The 14,943-nt window shown below is 39.6% G+C and overlaps 1 protein-coding gene across 3 annotated transcripts in view; it reads left to right on the top strand.

Annotated features, from left to right (window-relative positions):
* Positions 1–14,943, top strand: part of adamtsl3 (ADAMTS-like 3) — a 62,310-nt gene that overhangs the window by 27,761 nt on the left and 19,606 nt on the right. For all 3 annotated transcript variants that reach the window (XM_008435860.2, XM_008435859.2, XM_008435861.2), the window contains exons 2-10: positions 3,356–3,483; positions 7,164–7,209; positions 7,446–7,682; positions 9,910–10,036; positions 10,575–10,649; positions 12,317–12,474; positions 14,049–14,160; positions 14,629–14,767; positions 14,857–14,907. In XM_008435860.2, the coding sequence (XP_008434082.1) occupies positions 3,356–3,483; positions 7,164–7,209; positions 7,446–7,682; positions 9,910–10,036; positions 10,575–10,649; positions 12,317–12,474; positions 14,049–14,160; positions 14,629–14,767; positions 14,857–14,907 (1,073 nt within the window). The remainder of the gene's footprint in view (positions 1–3,355; positions 3,484–7,163; positions 7,210–7,445; positions 7,683–9,909; positions 10,037–10,574; positions 10,650–12,316; positions 12,475–14,048; positions 14,161–14,628; positions 14,768–14,856; positions 14,908–14,943) is intronic.

Here is a 14,943-nt window from a genome sequence, read left to right as displayed (position 1 = left end):
ATCAAGAACAATAGAAAACACAGTGAGCCAAACGACTCTTCATCTATTCCCTCCATCCTTCATCTGCTTCCCCTTCTCTCGCCTCACCGGCCTCGTCACGCCCCCGGACGAAGCTCTTCGTTTGTAATTGAGTGAAAAATTCCCTGATTGCTTTTCAAAGGAGACTTAAGGTGGTGAGGAAACGGGCTGGCCAGTGCACAGCCCGTGTTTATTTACCAAGATCCAAACATTAAAATAGTTGGCTCCCGGAGAAAGGGCCGCCGTTGCCTACATGTTTGCCTAAATGCTCTGCTGACTTTGTTTAGGTCTCGCCATCCGCCTCTGCTGTTCCTCAGGCGTCATCAGCGCTGACAAGCATTTATATCAGTCCCCACGCACTTTTTAATAATGTGAACCCCGCCACCTCACTCTGTTTCTGGAGTGCAGGGTTGTTGTTGCTACCAGGACCCAAAGAAAATAACCAGCAGACTATTATTGCGTTGTATCTGCTTTCCTCTGCGAGATCCATTTATCCTCGTAGACGAAACACAGTGGCATTCTGTTGGAATAGGAGCTCAAAGAGGTCGAAATGACTTCAACGTAAGAAATGTGCGTGAGAGCTGAAATTCAGGTTCCACATTCAGGTCAGTCAGTATAAATCATCTTAAGACCAAAGGGTGAACTCTTTTCCTTACAGATCAAGATGTGTGGCTTTATAGCTATTGTAACCTCTGTTCAGTTTAGTTATAATTAGATGATCCTCTTTATATGCAGAAATATTTTTGTAATATTGACAGATTCCATGTCCATCCGTCCGTTGTCTATACCTGCTTATTCTTGATGCCTGTTTCCAGCGGCCATTGGGCGAGAGGCGGCGTACCAACCCATCACCAGGCAGCATAGAGACGCACAGGACAAGCAACTATTCACACTCAAACCCCAAATAGAGCAGTTGAGAGCTAATCTAACACTCATGGGTTTTGGGACTGTGGGAGGAACCCAGAGAACCTGGGGAGAACCCAAGCATGCACAGGGAGAACATGCAGACGCCACGTAGAAAATCCAGGACCTCCTCGCTCGGCTCAAAAGCATTAACAACTACTAAAGACCCAGCTGATTGCAGCTGATTGCATTTATTCACTGACTTTGTAACAGTCCTTCCGCCTAAACGAGAATCGTGGACGATTTGATTGTGTCATTAATTTTGCAGCATTCCCTGATACCGACCTGGTCCAGGAGTAAATGCATGAAATTTAATGAAAACATAGAGTTAATGATCCTTTAGTAGCTTCATCTAGAAGAGAAACGTGGCTGAAGACATGAACTCCGAGCCAATTCTAAAACCCCATTCCATTAAATCGGTACACTCCAGGAAAGTGTCACAGCTAAAGAGGCTAGATGCAACTTCTATGAAGAGATTTTTTTTTTTTTTGAGAGACTGAAACTGCAGACAATGCATAATTTGAGAGTGGTTAGAGGAAACTTTATTAGTATGTTCTGGTGTCTAAAGCAGCCTAAACAGCATCTACCTCAAGGGAGCTGGTTCCACAGGAGACGCGACTGAAAGCTAAAGGATCTACCTCCCCATAATATAGATGTTGATTGTCATCAGAACTGCAAATTGGTGTTGACATCAATGAATCTCTCCAGGAAACAGACACTGAACACAGAGAAATAGTTTACAAATTTCTCTGTAAGTGGATATATATATAAATAAATAAAAGATTACAAAAAGGTTCTGCTAATGCCTCTGTCCTGGAAAGTGACTCTCCCAAACTCAGAAATACTGGACAAGGATTACTTTCTGCTGAAAAAAGTAACAAAGCCGATACAGAAAGGCGTTAGCATTAGCACTAGCACTGACATCACAGTCAACGAGTCAGTCTAGGAAAGACACTCATCTAATCCTAGATTCACTGAGCCAGGAATACCTTCTGCTGGAAACAAATGGCAGCAATCTCTCCATCGGTGGCTTCATCCTTCAAGCGACACAAATTGACAGAAAAATTTGTAAATATAGGACAAAAAACAAAAATGGCTGTGAGATTCAAACATATAGCAGCATAAACACAGCACAAATAATGGTTTACTTCAACTACTATACCCTTTATCCAAAGGAAAGTTTTCGGCCTGTTAAAAGTAGACGGCGTGTGTGTGTGTGTGTGTCACACACACTAGCGGGGAGCTAGTGATAATTAAAAGCTCTGCCTCCTATTCTTCTTGTTGGAAATCTAGGAACCACATGTTTCTAGAGTCGGAGGCACCAGCAGCACCTACCACCTCATGCTAGATTTGTGCCCTGCTCAACTGCTTTTTACGGGATTAATACCATTGGAAAATCCCCTCAGCCTTTACCATGTGGAAACATTTTAATGTGTTCCCGTGCTCCTTTTGACAGGCCGAAAACCACGACTCAGTGGCACTCTGTTTTATTCAACGTGTTCTCACCTCCTGCCTACTGAGCCGTGTTCCTGTTGGCCTAGACTTGCTCACGCCGAGTCTTTTTTCATAAATTCTTTCCAAGTGTTTCATCTGTCCACCTTGTGCACAGGCGGCCATATTCTCACGAAGCGAAAACCTCCCTGTCCTCGATAATGAAAGCAAACTACATACCCATTCGTCCAAAGCTTCACAGCTCGGCTTTTGAATAATGTAGCACCGGAGTTTCCTTCAGTAATCTTGTAAAAGAACGCCAAGAAAGTAAACGATGGTGTCATTTATATCCAACCGTAGATAATCCAGATTATTTTACAAATTCCTCCGTTTTTTTTAAAAGCACAAATGGTTAGACCAGTTAAGGGCTGTGAGCGGAAAGTTGGAACGGGAAAAGATGGATAAAACAGACGTGATCTGCTGTTTTTTGGCTGTCATTTCACATCCGAGACGTGCGCTTGTCCTCATAATATTGGTCTTGGGTGATGCTGTGGTATTCCTTACGCCACTGCCAAATACAACGCAGTGCAATTAGCAGTGAGACACAAAAGTGTGGCCTGAACTTTATAAAAAATGACTATTTTTATCATCTAAAGACTGACTTTGAATTTTTTAAGTTTTTCTTTTCAGCAGCCAACGTGATTTAACCAAATCCTTTCTTTGGGAATTATTATGACTCAACAGATTAAATATAAATTTCTAAAAAATAAAAAAAAATCTACGAGAACCTTTCTATTTTGCATCCTTCTTTTTATGAGACCGATTCTTGGATTGACATTAAAATAAATCCAGAGGAGTGATGAGGGCTTCGTTAAGGACTTTTCTTACCAGGTCCTAAGCAGCACAACAGTTTTAATTCTCGAGAAAAAAAAAGACTCTCCTCTTTATTTTCAGTGACGTTTCTGATGATTCGCTCATGCACAAACTCTTCTCTGGTGTGCAGAGCTCACGGACGGCGCGATCGGAGGAAGATCAGGACACGCTGTGGGACGCCTGGGGCTCATGGAGCGAGTGCTCCCGTACGTGTGGCGGAGGAGCCTCATACTCATTAAGACGATGCCTGAGCTCCAGGTAGGGGTGCTTCTCTTGGTTTATGCTATCCTAATCCAAATCTCTCATCCAGGGGAAAAACCTACCCCTAATCTAGGTACTTGATTCATGTGGAAGTTAAATTATTCCTCAGAGAAATGGGTAAATCGACAAGTTGACCCTATTTTGATCTTAATCTTTGTGTTTTTAATATGTTTGTGTGCATTTTTTTTGGCAACTTTCTTCATGCGACAGAGAATGGTTGAAACATCTGAAAAATAGGTAGTGACGGGGCAGCGTGAGATTATCCATTTTTGTTTTGAAATTTTAAACAAAATGCACAATGTAGCTGCTTTCATTCAAAACTGACAAGCCATTACGATTCACTGATCATGCTAATATATTGGTTATTACGTATAACAGCTTTCACTAGTGTTTCAATCCAGACACGTGCATAAAAACGGAGCGTAAGAAACCATTTGTATTGACGGTCATTTGGTCTCACTCCCAATCAGCTCCCCTACATCAAGTATTCATGACAATGATCTATTCATCAGTTTCTTTTAACAAAATTTATTAAGTAAATTTAAGTTCAGTCACAGGAAATGACACAAATTTGTAATATACAGTCATGTTGATTTTAATAGTTTTTTTTTTCTTCACATGAATTATATCATCATTTGAAAATTACATTTTGTAGTTACTCTGGGTTGGGTTGTCTGTGTTAAAATTTGATTCATGATCCGAAATGTTAAATTGTGACAAAACATCAGAAACACAAGTGATCGTTAGGGGGGCACAAACTTTTTCATACCACTGTAAAAACCTCAGGGTCCTTTAATCCTCCAGCCAAAGTCACCTGCTTGCTTTGACTTCAGACTAAGCTTTGATTAGAGTTTAACTCTGCTTGGCAATATGGGCAACTATACTGGCTTTGGTGGATGAAAGGAAAAAAGGGACATAAGGACAGACCGGGTATGTTTTCCATAGAAATGTTGTCACATTTATAGGCTTGGAAATAGCAGCGGAGTGACTTCACCGCATTCCTCCATTTTTACAGTTCCCAGAATCTATGCTAAAGGTAGCCAGTGGGTTTTGCTGCTAAAATTCACCGCTCGGGGTGTTCAGGAGGGAGCCGCCAAATGACAGGAGCAGCCAGTGAGATCATAAAACATCTCAACTGTGTAAAAGACAAATTGACAAACCAGCACAGATCGTATTTAAGGTCGCAACGGAGTTACCATATGGCTCCTAGCGCTCTCTGCACATGAGAAACGGGGCCCTGAGAAACACAAGACTGTCAAAACCTCATGCTCAAGGTGCCAGACCCCCTCTGTAGATCACGGTAAATACTGAGGTCAGGAGCTTTTTCAGGACTGCAGCTCACGATGTCTGTGACCGGCCAGCATTTTTTTTTTTGCTGCTTTTACAGCTACTGGCTGTAAAAGCAGTTGATGTGTTAAGAGGTGCTTGGGGTTTCGGCTCCTTCTGTGATTGCGTATGAGGAGCTCGACGTGCTCGCCGGGGTCCAGGTGGATCTGTTTACACACCTATGTGTCCTTTGGCAGTTGCTAGCGCTAATGGGCTTGGATCCACCCCGCTGCTGTGTGGGAATGAGGGAGCAGTAGCCTGGCCAGGGGTGGCAGATATAACAGTGTCATTAAAGAAATAGCACAAGGCCTCTTATGTGTGTCTCCGTGTGAGAGTGAGCGATTTTTGTTGGCAGCAGAGGCTGGAAATGGGCCTGTAACACCCTCTGACCAATTCCAGCTTCTTTACACACTCTCTCTCACACGCGCACACGCACGCAAGTGGCCATGCAGGCAACTTACTGCCACTGCAAAAATACCCCTGGAGGTGATTAGGACACTAATCATCTGGCCTTCATTAGGCCATTCCACGCAGCGCTCTTCATCACAGAACACCAAAGCATTGCTGGGTTACAAGAAATAAATGCGCCGTGTATTTGTCACGAGGTACACGTAGGTTAATGTTTTTTTTAATTATTTTACGTTTAATCGGCCAGAAAAATCTTTATGAGGTTAAAAATGGATGGTTTATATCCATCGTGCAGCTTGAGTGGACAAAGTTCCCGATCTCCTCGTCTACATGGGAAATGTCTGGACACTTTTCTGCTCGAAAAGCCTAAGCTTTGTTGTCAACAGGTCCCTTTGTTTACAGAAGATACTCAGTCTTTTTTTTTAATGGGGTTAATAATCTTGGGAGGATTGCAGAGAAAACACATCCCGACTAACGTAAGGGAGCGTCTTATCTGAAGTGTTGTCGATCCTGAACAGAAACCGATTGTTTGGAGCATCAGCAACCGCCAACGAGACTTCACCTGCTGGGTGGTTTAATAAAATTTAAAAGGGGCAAGCCTCTGACATTTTCATCGACCTCTCATATGTGCTCCTCTTCACTTCAGAAAAACAACAGGCATGCCTTTACCGCGATGACAGGAACTAGCAAAACGGACAAGTTGGAGCAACATCAAGCCTTGGAAAAACGGTCCAGCTCTTCATCTTGGTTTTCTCGCTAATTGGCTCTCCAGTTGTGTGCATTTATTTATAAAATACCAGACTCACATTCTGTAAAATGACCTGTTATGTAGCCCAAATATTCTGACATCAAAACCAGTGATGACACCGAGATGAACCCTGGACTTCTGGCTCTGCCTACTTCTGTTTAAACTCCACTTTGGAGATTCCAGTGCGAGAAGGAAATGAAAAGGGAAATTCGTTTTATTGCCTTTACCGTTTTTTATGTTTAGTTTATATATTCCTGGTCCCTGAGTGAGTTTCCACACTGATCTTTGCTACCTGTCTCTCATCTCTTGGTCTTTGGAAGTCTCTTGTTTGGGTTCAGGCCCTGTTTGGCTTGGCAGAGGGGACTGTCTGGATTCGTCACAGGCTCTAATGTTCTTGCCATGCCACACGCTCCACATCCACTCCCTGCAATAACACTGCAAAAAAAAAAAAAAAAATCCCAAGTCCTTCACTCATGTGCGAGTCTCAACTCCGAGACGTTGTCTCCAATCATGATTTCTGATTAGCTAAGGAACAAAGACGGTGAAATTCCTCTTAAGTTTCCGAACTCAAAAGGAATATCGTCTAATCAGTTTCCACTGCGGTCTCGGGTGATTGGCCTATCATTGTTACCATCAGCGGTTTATCATCCCTTGACGAGAAAGGAATCCTACGTTTCAGTAAGTGGTGAGCTCAATAGTTTGGGCAGAACCACCACAGACTGGAGGGAGTCACGATCCAAAGTGCTTTAATCTGTTCAGCAGACACAGACTGCAGGACTCCACTATCCCTGCTCTCCTAATGTATGTATATTGCTGTTAATTTATGGAGCTGCGATTTGTTTATGGACTGGTACGGCAAGACCGATGGCAGCTTATTCAGAATCTTCAAAGCCGAGGTTCACTCAATGCTCTGTATTTTCATTTGGATAAGATTATCCAAAGAATAACACTCTTGTGTTTAACCCACATTTCTCTCACTGCCCACTTATTGTTTCATCATCTCCGTGTCCACACCACTTTTAGGTCACTGAGCTCTAAAACAGGTGCAGACAGTGAAAGTCTGGCCACCTGACCAAATACAAAACTGGAAAGCAGAAATTGATTGCATGATAGATAAAATACAATAATAGATTGAAAAGCATTGTGAATTTCCCTCTGAGTTAGTTTAAAGTTTTTTTGTGTTTGTCTACTACAGAACTTGTGAAGGGCAGAATATCAAATACCGCACATGCAGTAATGTGGTAAGTTCACCTCAATGTATGTATCTGCTTTTACTTTGGAAAAGGAAAAACTGAAGATTGGGAAATTGAAAATGTAAAATTTCATACACAAGTGGAGTTTGTCATCTGTGATTTTGTTGCAAAACAGACCGAGCTCACCTGAAAACATTGCTATACAGATACTTGCCTCATTATATTTATCACATAGTTTATGACCATGGTAAGCAGCTTAAAACCTTCCTCGGTGTCTCCGTTAGGACTGTCCGCCAGACGTCGGGGACTTTCGTGCTCAGCAGTGTTCAGCTCATGCAGACGTGCGACACCAGGGTCAGTTCCATGACTGGCTGCCTGTTTACAATGACCCAGAAAATCCTTGTTCGCTCAAGTGCAAAGCTAAAGGCTCGGGCTTTGTGGTGGAGCTGGCACCCAAAGTGCTGGACGGAACGCGCTGTTACACCGAGTCCTTGGACATGTGCATCAGCGGAGTCTGCCAGGTGAGAGGAAGCATCAGAGAGCTGGACTGCCTTTTTGTCCTGAAATGCTTTGGCTTACTTGTATTTATTTAGCTAAATTCCAAATTGTGGACCTGGGACTGTTGATCATGTGAAAAAGTTCAAAAGAAAGTAAAATCTGACATTGGAAATCAAGACTTTTGGTCAATTTGAGTTTAATTATTCACAAACATATATCATGTGAAGAAAATGTTACAAATGTTCTCATGTTGGACCCAACCAGGTGTATTTATTTCCTGTTACTTTTTGTATATTATGGATATAATAGCCAGTGCATTCAGTTGCTTCCACTGATTTTCTTTTCCTTTATTATACACAGATATCTAGTGGGTTACATAATCTATTACGGAGTAGGTATTCTGCAATGTTTTGCTCTCAAAAACATGTTTGCTTTTCATAACTGGTCTATTGAAAAGCTTTATCAAAGCTACAGTCGCAAGCTTTACTGGTTTAGTTTCATTATTTCTTTTAACAAGTCTTTTACTACATACTGTGGTTCAATTATAAATATTTTCAGAGCTTCAAATGTTTAGATTGCATTTACCATTTTCTTCCACAGTCCTGATTATGGACGTCCCAAACAATCTTTGTAGATTTATTGGAGAAATTAGCTTATTTTTGACACTAGACTAGCATCCAAAAGTCTTTGCACGACAGTCCGTGCAGACATGCCTGCTGCCATTCCCAAGCAACTGGTAACAACACAACGCCTTTGTTAAATCACCTTCAGGAGGCGGTCTTTCCACTTCCTGAACTTTCTTGGCTACCCAGAAACTTTCTTTTCAGCAACTAAACTCTTTGCACTCTTCAACTCCTTGAGGTTCTTGCTGACTTGATAAATGGTTGGCTGGGGCATAACGTCACAAACAGCTATATCCTTGTTTCTGAAGCGACAATGGGAGGGTGTGTTTCTTCTTAGGTGACTATGGTTCATTTCAATCATCGCTTCCATTCGAAGCATATTTATTCCTCCAAAATGTCAAAGTGAACCCAAAATAAAAAAAACGTGTGATCACGTGAAAAAAAAAAAAAAAAAGGAGCTAAGTCAGGTGAAGTGATAATTTGAGCTTGTAGTAAGCTACTGCTTTCTTAAACAACCAATCGATTTTTCATGCACGGATTTTCACTGCGGTTCAAAAGGCATCGGATTACACTGCATTCAAGTACATGATCTTAAAAAGGAAGAAATCCAAGAAGACTAATGCACAGAAGGCTGAGTTACATCATATGCCATCTGTTTTAAACATGAATACCCAATGAGAATAATTTGAAAGATGTGGCTTTTGACCGACCATCCAGGAAATGGTTTACAATACTTTTTTTTTTTCTTTTCTCGGTCGAATGAATGAAGTAACATCTTGCAGTGCTGCTCGTGTGCATGGGCGCACAGTCTGGTGGTGCGCTGTTTTACAATGCTTAGAAACACAGAGTGGTTTTGGTTTTGAGTTACTGACAGAAATGGTGAAAAACTCCATCAATCAACAACGCCTGCTTGTGGATGTTGAGAAATAATAAAAATATTTTTGAAAAAGCAGAGAACATGATAAAATTTAATGAGATGCAAATTACCTTTGATGATATCGCAGTGAAGCAAAGATTAGATATAAATATTCATCACACCGAGGGGTTTGTTTGGATTGTTTCATGAGACTTACAAAGTTTAAAAAAAAAAGAAAAAAGAACGCTTTCCTTGGGAGTTTCTCCAAAGGGTTTTGTTCTGAATTCATTACATTGTTTCTTGAGAAAGATGCGACACAACAGCTCACTAAGTGATTTACTGGACACTTTATTGTCCTCCTGAGACGTTTTCAACTGAACTTGATGCTGTCGCAGCTGCTGCCTCAAATAAACATCCACAAAAGTAGTGATGAGATGAAGAAGCTCCTTCAGCAGCAATAAGCTGAAGAAGTCGTTTCCTGTGTTAGCTTCCCTTCCCTTCCCTCTTGTGATTAAAAGGACATTTTGCCCCTCTCTTCTTTACAAAGCCACTTCAGTTTATTGAAGTTTCCAGACACTCTTGAATATTTTAAAATCCCACAAAGGCGTTGCAGTCAGGTTGAGGCCAGTCTAACATCTTATTGTCTTTTTCGGTTACGTTGTAAATCAGATTATTTTGCCTTACCTAACACAATACAACCAAATCATCACTTCTGTTACCCAGTCAGTCCTTTAGGACATCAAGATGTTTCTGTCTGTTTCCGTGCTGCAGATCGTTGGCTGTGATCATGAACTGGGCAGCACTGCGAAGGAAGATAACTGCGGCATCTGCAATGGAGACGGCTCGTCCTGCAGGCTGGTGCGAGGCCATTACAAGTCCCAGCATACTTCAGGGAACAGTAAATATGCTTGATTCTTGCTTTTTCTCTAATAAGCAAGTTACTTTTGTTTTTTTCCTATAAAAAATAAAACTTAGGCGTAGTTCAAACTTAAACGAATATTGTTAAAAACGTCCACAGGCGAGTTTTTCACAAACAGAGTTGCTCTCAGAAAAGCAGATGGTTTTTGGGAAGTTTTTCAGTGTTACTTTTGTTTTGTTTTTTTTGCCCAAAATCAGTTAGAAAAATCTGACACAAACAGCAGCTTTCCCTTAAAACGGATTAGTTCAAGGAACGCTTAAAAGCTGTTAAATTCAATGCGACCGCTACACAATTCTCTGCTTTTCCACTCATATATGAATAATATTACCTTCAAATTCAACAATAAATCATCTTTGCATCAACTGATGTTTTTGCTGAATTAGCTCCACTTGCCTTTGGTATAGAATCGTATTTATTTTGCACTTTGTTTAAAAAGAATTTAACATATTTTTTTACATTTATACGTGTGTTTGTTTATATTTCTTAAACCAATTTTTTTTTATCTGTCTCTCTCAAGCTGAGGACACTGTGGTCGTCGTTCCCTATCAGAGCCGTCATGTCCGTCTGGTCCTGAAAGGCCCGGATCACTTGTGTAAGTCCTGGTAGGTCTGGGGTCCCCTTCCATCCAAACTACCCAAACTACCCAACAGTTTTTAGATTTATGTTTGAATCTTCACTACTTAATGTTATTTATTTGTTAGAATTTAAATGTTCCTTAATATTTTTACATGAGTACACATGGTTTTGTTATTCATTTTTTTCCCCTTACAAAATCTAAACAGATCTTGTATCAGCTCTCAGGGCTTCAGAGACAGAATATTCTCTCAGCTCATTTCAGAGCTGCTCCGCTGAAAAAGTATAGGAAAGTACAAACAGGGTTTTTACTGTTTTTCAGGTTTTGATAGGCATGAAAAAAGGAGATATATTTTGGAAAATCTTTACTAGAAAGTGTTAGAAACGCTAATTTGATGTAAAATGAACACTGTAGTCATAGTTTCACTTTTTGGTGAAGTTAAATTAAATCTGATTTTTTTTCAGTTTGACAAAAGGCAAATTATTTAACTTTTTATGGATTTTTTAGCATTTTAGCAGAAAATTGAAATAAAGAGCATATGTTCCAGGTTAAAATAGCAGTGGAGGAGTCATTATAGGTTTATTTCTGCAGGTGTTGAGTTGCTGCGGCATAGTTTTTGGAAACTATTTAAAGTTGTAGCTGTGACGACAACTTTAAATATTTTTGACGGATTAAAAATGGTACACAATACAGCATTGCAGTAAATTCCAATAAATTAGAAGACCAACAAAGAGTGGATTTATTCGAGTAGTTTAATCCAAATCGAAAGCAGTATTTTGAGTAGACCAATTTTAAACGGAGTATTTCAAGTATTTATGTCTTGAAACACATAATTTTAAGACATAAATATTTTAATTATGAAGGATGACAGCGAACGAAAACCCAAATTTAAGTTTCTCACAAAGAGTTTTGTTAATTTATTACAAAATACAAATTAAATAATATTTTTATGACAGTATGTTTATAGTGTTGGCTGTACACACACAGAGAAGATCGATGACATGACCCCGTCCTCAAGGAGGGGAGGGAATTACAGGTCATCGCTAAAGAAGAAGCATTTCAGTCAGACTTTAATGGTCTTAATTGAGCAGTAAAGTTTAGAGTTTTCATCAGATGTACTCGTCTAAATTAGCATGAACAATTACTTGAGTGGATATATCTTTATATTATGAGTTTCACTTTTTGAACTGAAATACTTCTGTTCGTTTGCAGCCGTTCTTTAAACGTTCACGCGGGATTTAGAGGCCTGGTGTCATAGCTGAGGTCGGGTCAGACAGGGCAGAAGCTCGCGGCAGCGGTGGCCTCCTTGCGGATCTTGCTCGTGATCCTGCTGGCAGTGCTGCGCCGCTGCTCTTGGCTTTCAAACAGCGAAACCAGACTGCGCTCATTGTGTGCAACTGGCTCCGGCTAAACCTCTGTGTGTGGTCCGTCCTAAATCAAAGCGATCCGTTAAGCCTCTGGACGTTTTAATCACATTTTTTATTCCCTTCTTCGTTTTGTTTGAAGAACGGTGACACGGTAATAATGAAACCCCACTGAGAAATTACTGGGTTTGATGATGATGATGATGAAGTTCTGATATTTTAGCAAAAAAAAGGAACGAAAGTATTTGAGCAGAACAACGGCTCACCTGAACTCGGACGCCTGCGGTTTTGTTTTAGTTGTCTGATTTGTTTTATCTTCAGATGTGGAGGGTAAGACTCTACTGGGGGAAAAGACTGAACTGATGTTGGACCAATCGGGGCAGTACTACTTGGAGAACACCACCCTGGATTTTCAGAAGCTTTCAGACAAAGAAATCCTCCGAATGACTGGTCCTCTGGGAGCGGACTTCACCGTCAAGGCAAGAACTTACATTAATATATCATCATCTTCTTAAAATAATGGCCTAATAATAATAATAATAATAATAATAATAATAATAATAATAATAATAATAATAATAATAATTTGCCTAAATCATCTTTTAGCAAAAAAAAAGATGGGGGGATTTTTTTTCAGGCTTAGGCTATTATTTTAAGAAGGTGACAATATGCATCCAGTGATAAAAATAGCAAAGAACTCACAGAATGGTCTGATCAGAACCAAATTTTTAAAACGTGTGKCCCAGTGATGAATATGTAAATAATTCAGTTTGCAATAACTTCAAAAAAAAAAACAGTGGAAGATGCTCATAAAATACAAATAATACGATGAATTAACACAAGCAGTTGACCGACTTGATATATTTTAGAGACTCGTGAAGCTCAATCCTCATAACTTAACGTCCCCTTAGACTTTTTCCTGATCTTTTAAAGAATGTTAACACAGATCAAAATGTAAGAAAATTAAGAATATGTTTGCAATGTTCTCACAAGTCTAGAATATAATGTTTTTTCCATCACGCATCTCAAAAAATCTACAGGGCATTAACAATGTTAGTTTTTGACATAGTGTCACCACCTGTTTTTATTATTTTTTTTCTTTCTCTGTAGTTAATAAAACCCGCTAAAATATTTTATGCAACAGATTTGAACAAGTTGACAATGGATGGTTCCATGTGCCGCATATTTTATTTTCAAAGTGGCGTTTTCTTTACTTTATTTTGAACCATTTATTCCTGCATACCAGTCAAACTTCTTCTTCTTTGTGACAACGTTTGGTGACATTTATGTGTAGGAACTATAACAGTAGCATTGAAAAATCCAAAGTGAGGAGAACTGAAGGACATGTCTTGCTGAAAATGAAACACTGGGTGTGTAAATAAGCGTTTATTTACTAAAAATATTGTTCCATCAGCTCTCAAGCTTGTGCTTAAAACTAAGGAAAATAAGTGCTACACCCGTTAAAGGACTTGAAATGCTTTTCTCAGCTAATATCTCTGACAACTTCACACTGTTAAAAACCAAGCAACACTCAGTCCTTATGCAGTTTTACTCAAACTCCTTTTTTATGAAAACCTCCACAGTAGGTCCAGATAAGGCTTCCATTTACGAACTCCGGCTGAACCTCCCTGCGTTTAGCAGGGGGCAAAGCAGCTCTGGTTTCATGTGTTTAGATTGAAAGATATTGGAGCAGTGTGAACCACTTCGACATGAAATGCAAATGAATCTCCTGACTACTTCCCCCTGCTGTAAAAAGGACAGCATGTGTTGAAGCACTGTGTTGTGCGTTATTAGTATCCCAGGTGCAGAGCCGTGCATGTCGGTACCCTGTAACCATATTCTTAAGTGACATTTAATTTTTTTGTAAATGTTGAACCGCAGCTTTTTAAATTAAACCCCGATCTACTCAGAATGCAATCATTGACTGCAGAAACTTAGTTTGAATGTAAATAGAACAAAGCTGTTACATTTTTTTCTGGTTTTTATTCGAAGGGACAGTGAGAAGAAATAGAGACTGTGACTTATTTCATGAATTCCTTTTTCTTTTCTGTAGATCCAGCTTACCGGTGTTGCAGACAGTGTGATCCAGTACATCTACTATCAGCCCATCATTCACCGCTGGAGGGAAACGGACTTCTTCCCTTGCTCTGTCACGTGTGGTGGAGGCAAGCCTGGCTGATTTCTGATCAATTATGTTGCATCACACAGAAAACCAAATATTCATGTATATTCATTCTTTTGATTTAATGTACTTTTATTTTATTTTTTTTACTAGTTTACCTAATTTAATGACAACTATTTATTAGAGTTTTTGTAATGTGTGTCTTCAGATATTGAAATGTTTCATGTTTACACTTGATTAGGTAAATATTTTAATAATTCTGTTTATTATAAGTTACTTTGATTTTGTTTTAATGTATTTAATTTCTGAAAATAATGCAAACATTAACATGGATTATTATATATATTTTTTATTTTTTGATGACATTTCTTCACATTTATTTGCTTTATTTGAAATGACTGTAGTTTAACTTTTTTATCTGTATTAATTTGCAAAGCAATAGAGACATTTTCAATGTTTAATAATTGTCTGACTAAATTCTCTTGAACTTTGTTCACAACTTTACCCACAGGTTACCAGCTGACGTCTGCAGAGTGCTATGACCTACGAACTGGTCGGGTGGTTGTGGACCAGTATTGCCATTATTACCCTGAAAATGTTAAACCCAAACCCAAACTGCAGGAGTGCAACATGGAGCCTTGTTTGGACAGGTAGGGCTCTGGATCTTTGGTTAACAATGATATTAATTGGTTAATATTAACGGCATAATCCAGTTTATTTCATCGTCTCTTTTTCACAGTGATGGGTACAAAGAAATTATGCCGTATGATCTCTACCACCCCCTGCCTCGGTGTGTTTACAGTTCAAAAAGACAAAATAAACACAA

The sequence above is a fragment of the Poecilia reticulata genome, linkage group LG18, assembly GCF_000633615.1.
Source record: "Poecilia reticulata strain Guanapo linkage group LG18, Guppy_female_1.0+MT, whole genome shotgun sequence".
NCBI classification, from domain to species: domain Eukaryota; kingdom Metazoa; phylum Chordata; class Actinopteri; order Cyprinodontiformes; family Poeciliidae; genus Poecilia; species Poecilia reticulata.
Note: the sequence above shows the minus strand (reverse complement) of the source record. Positions and strands in the feature narration are given on the sequence as shown.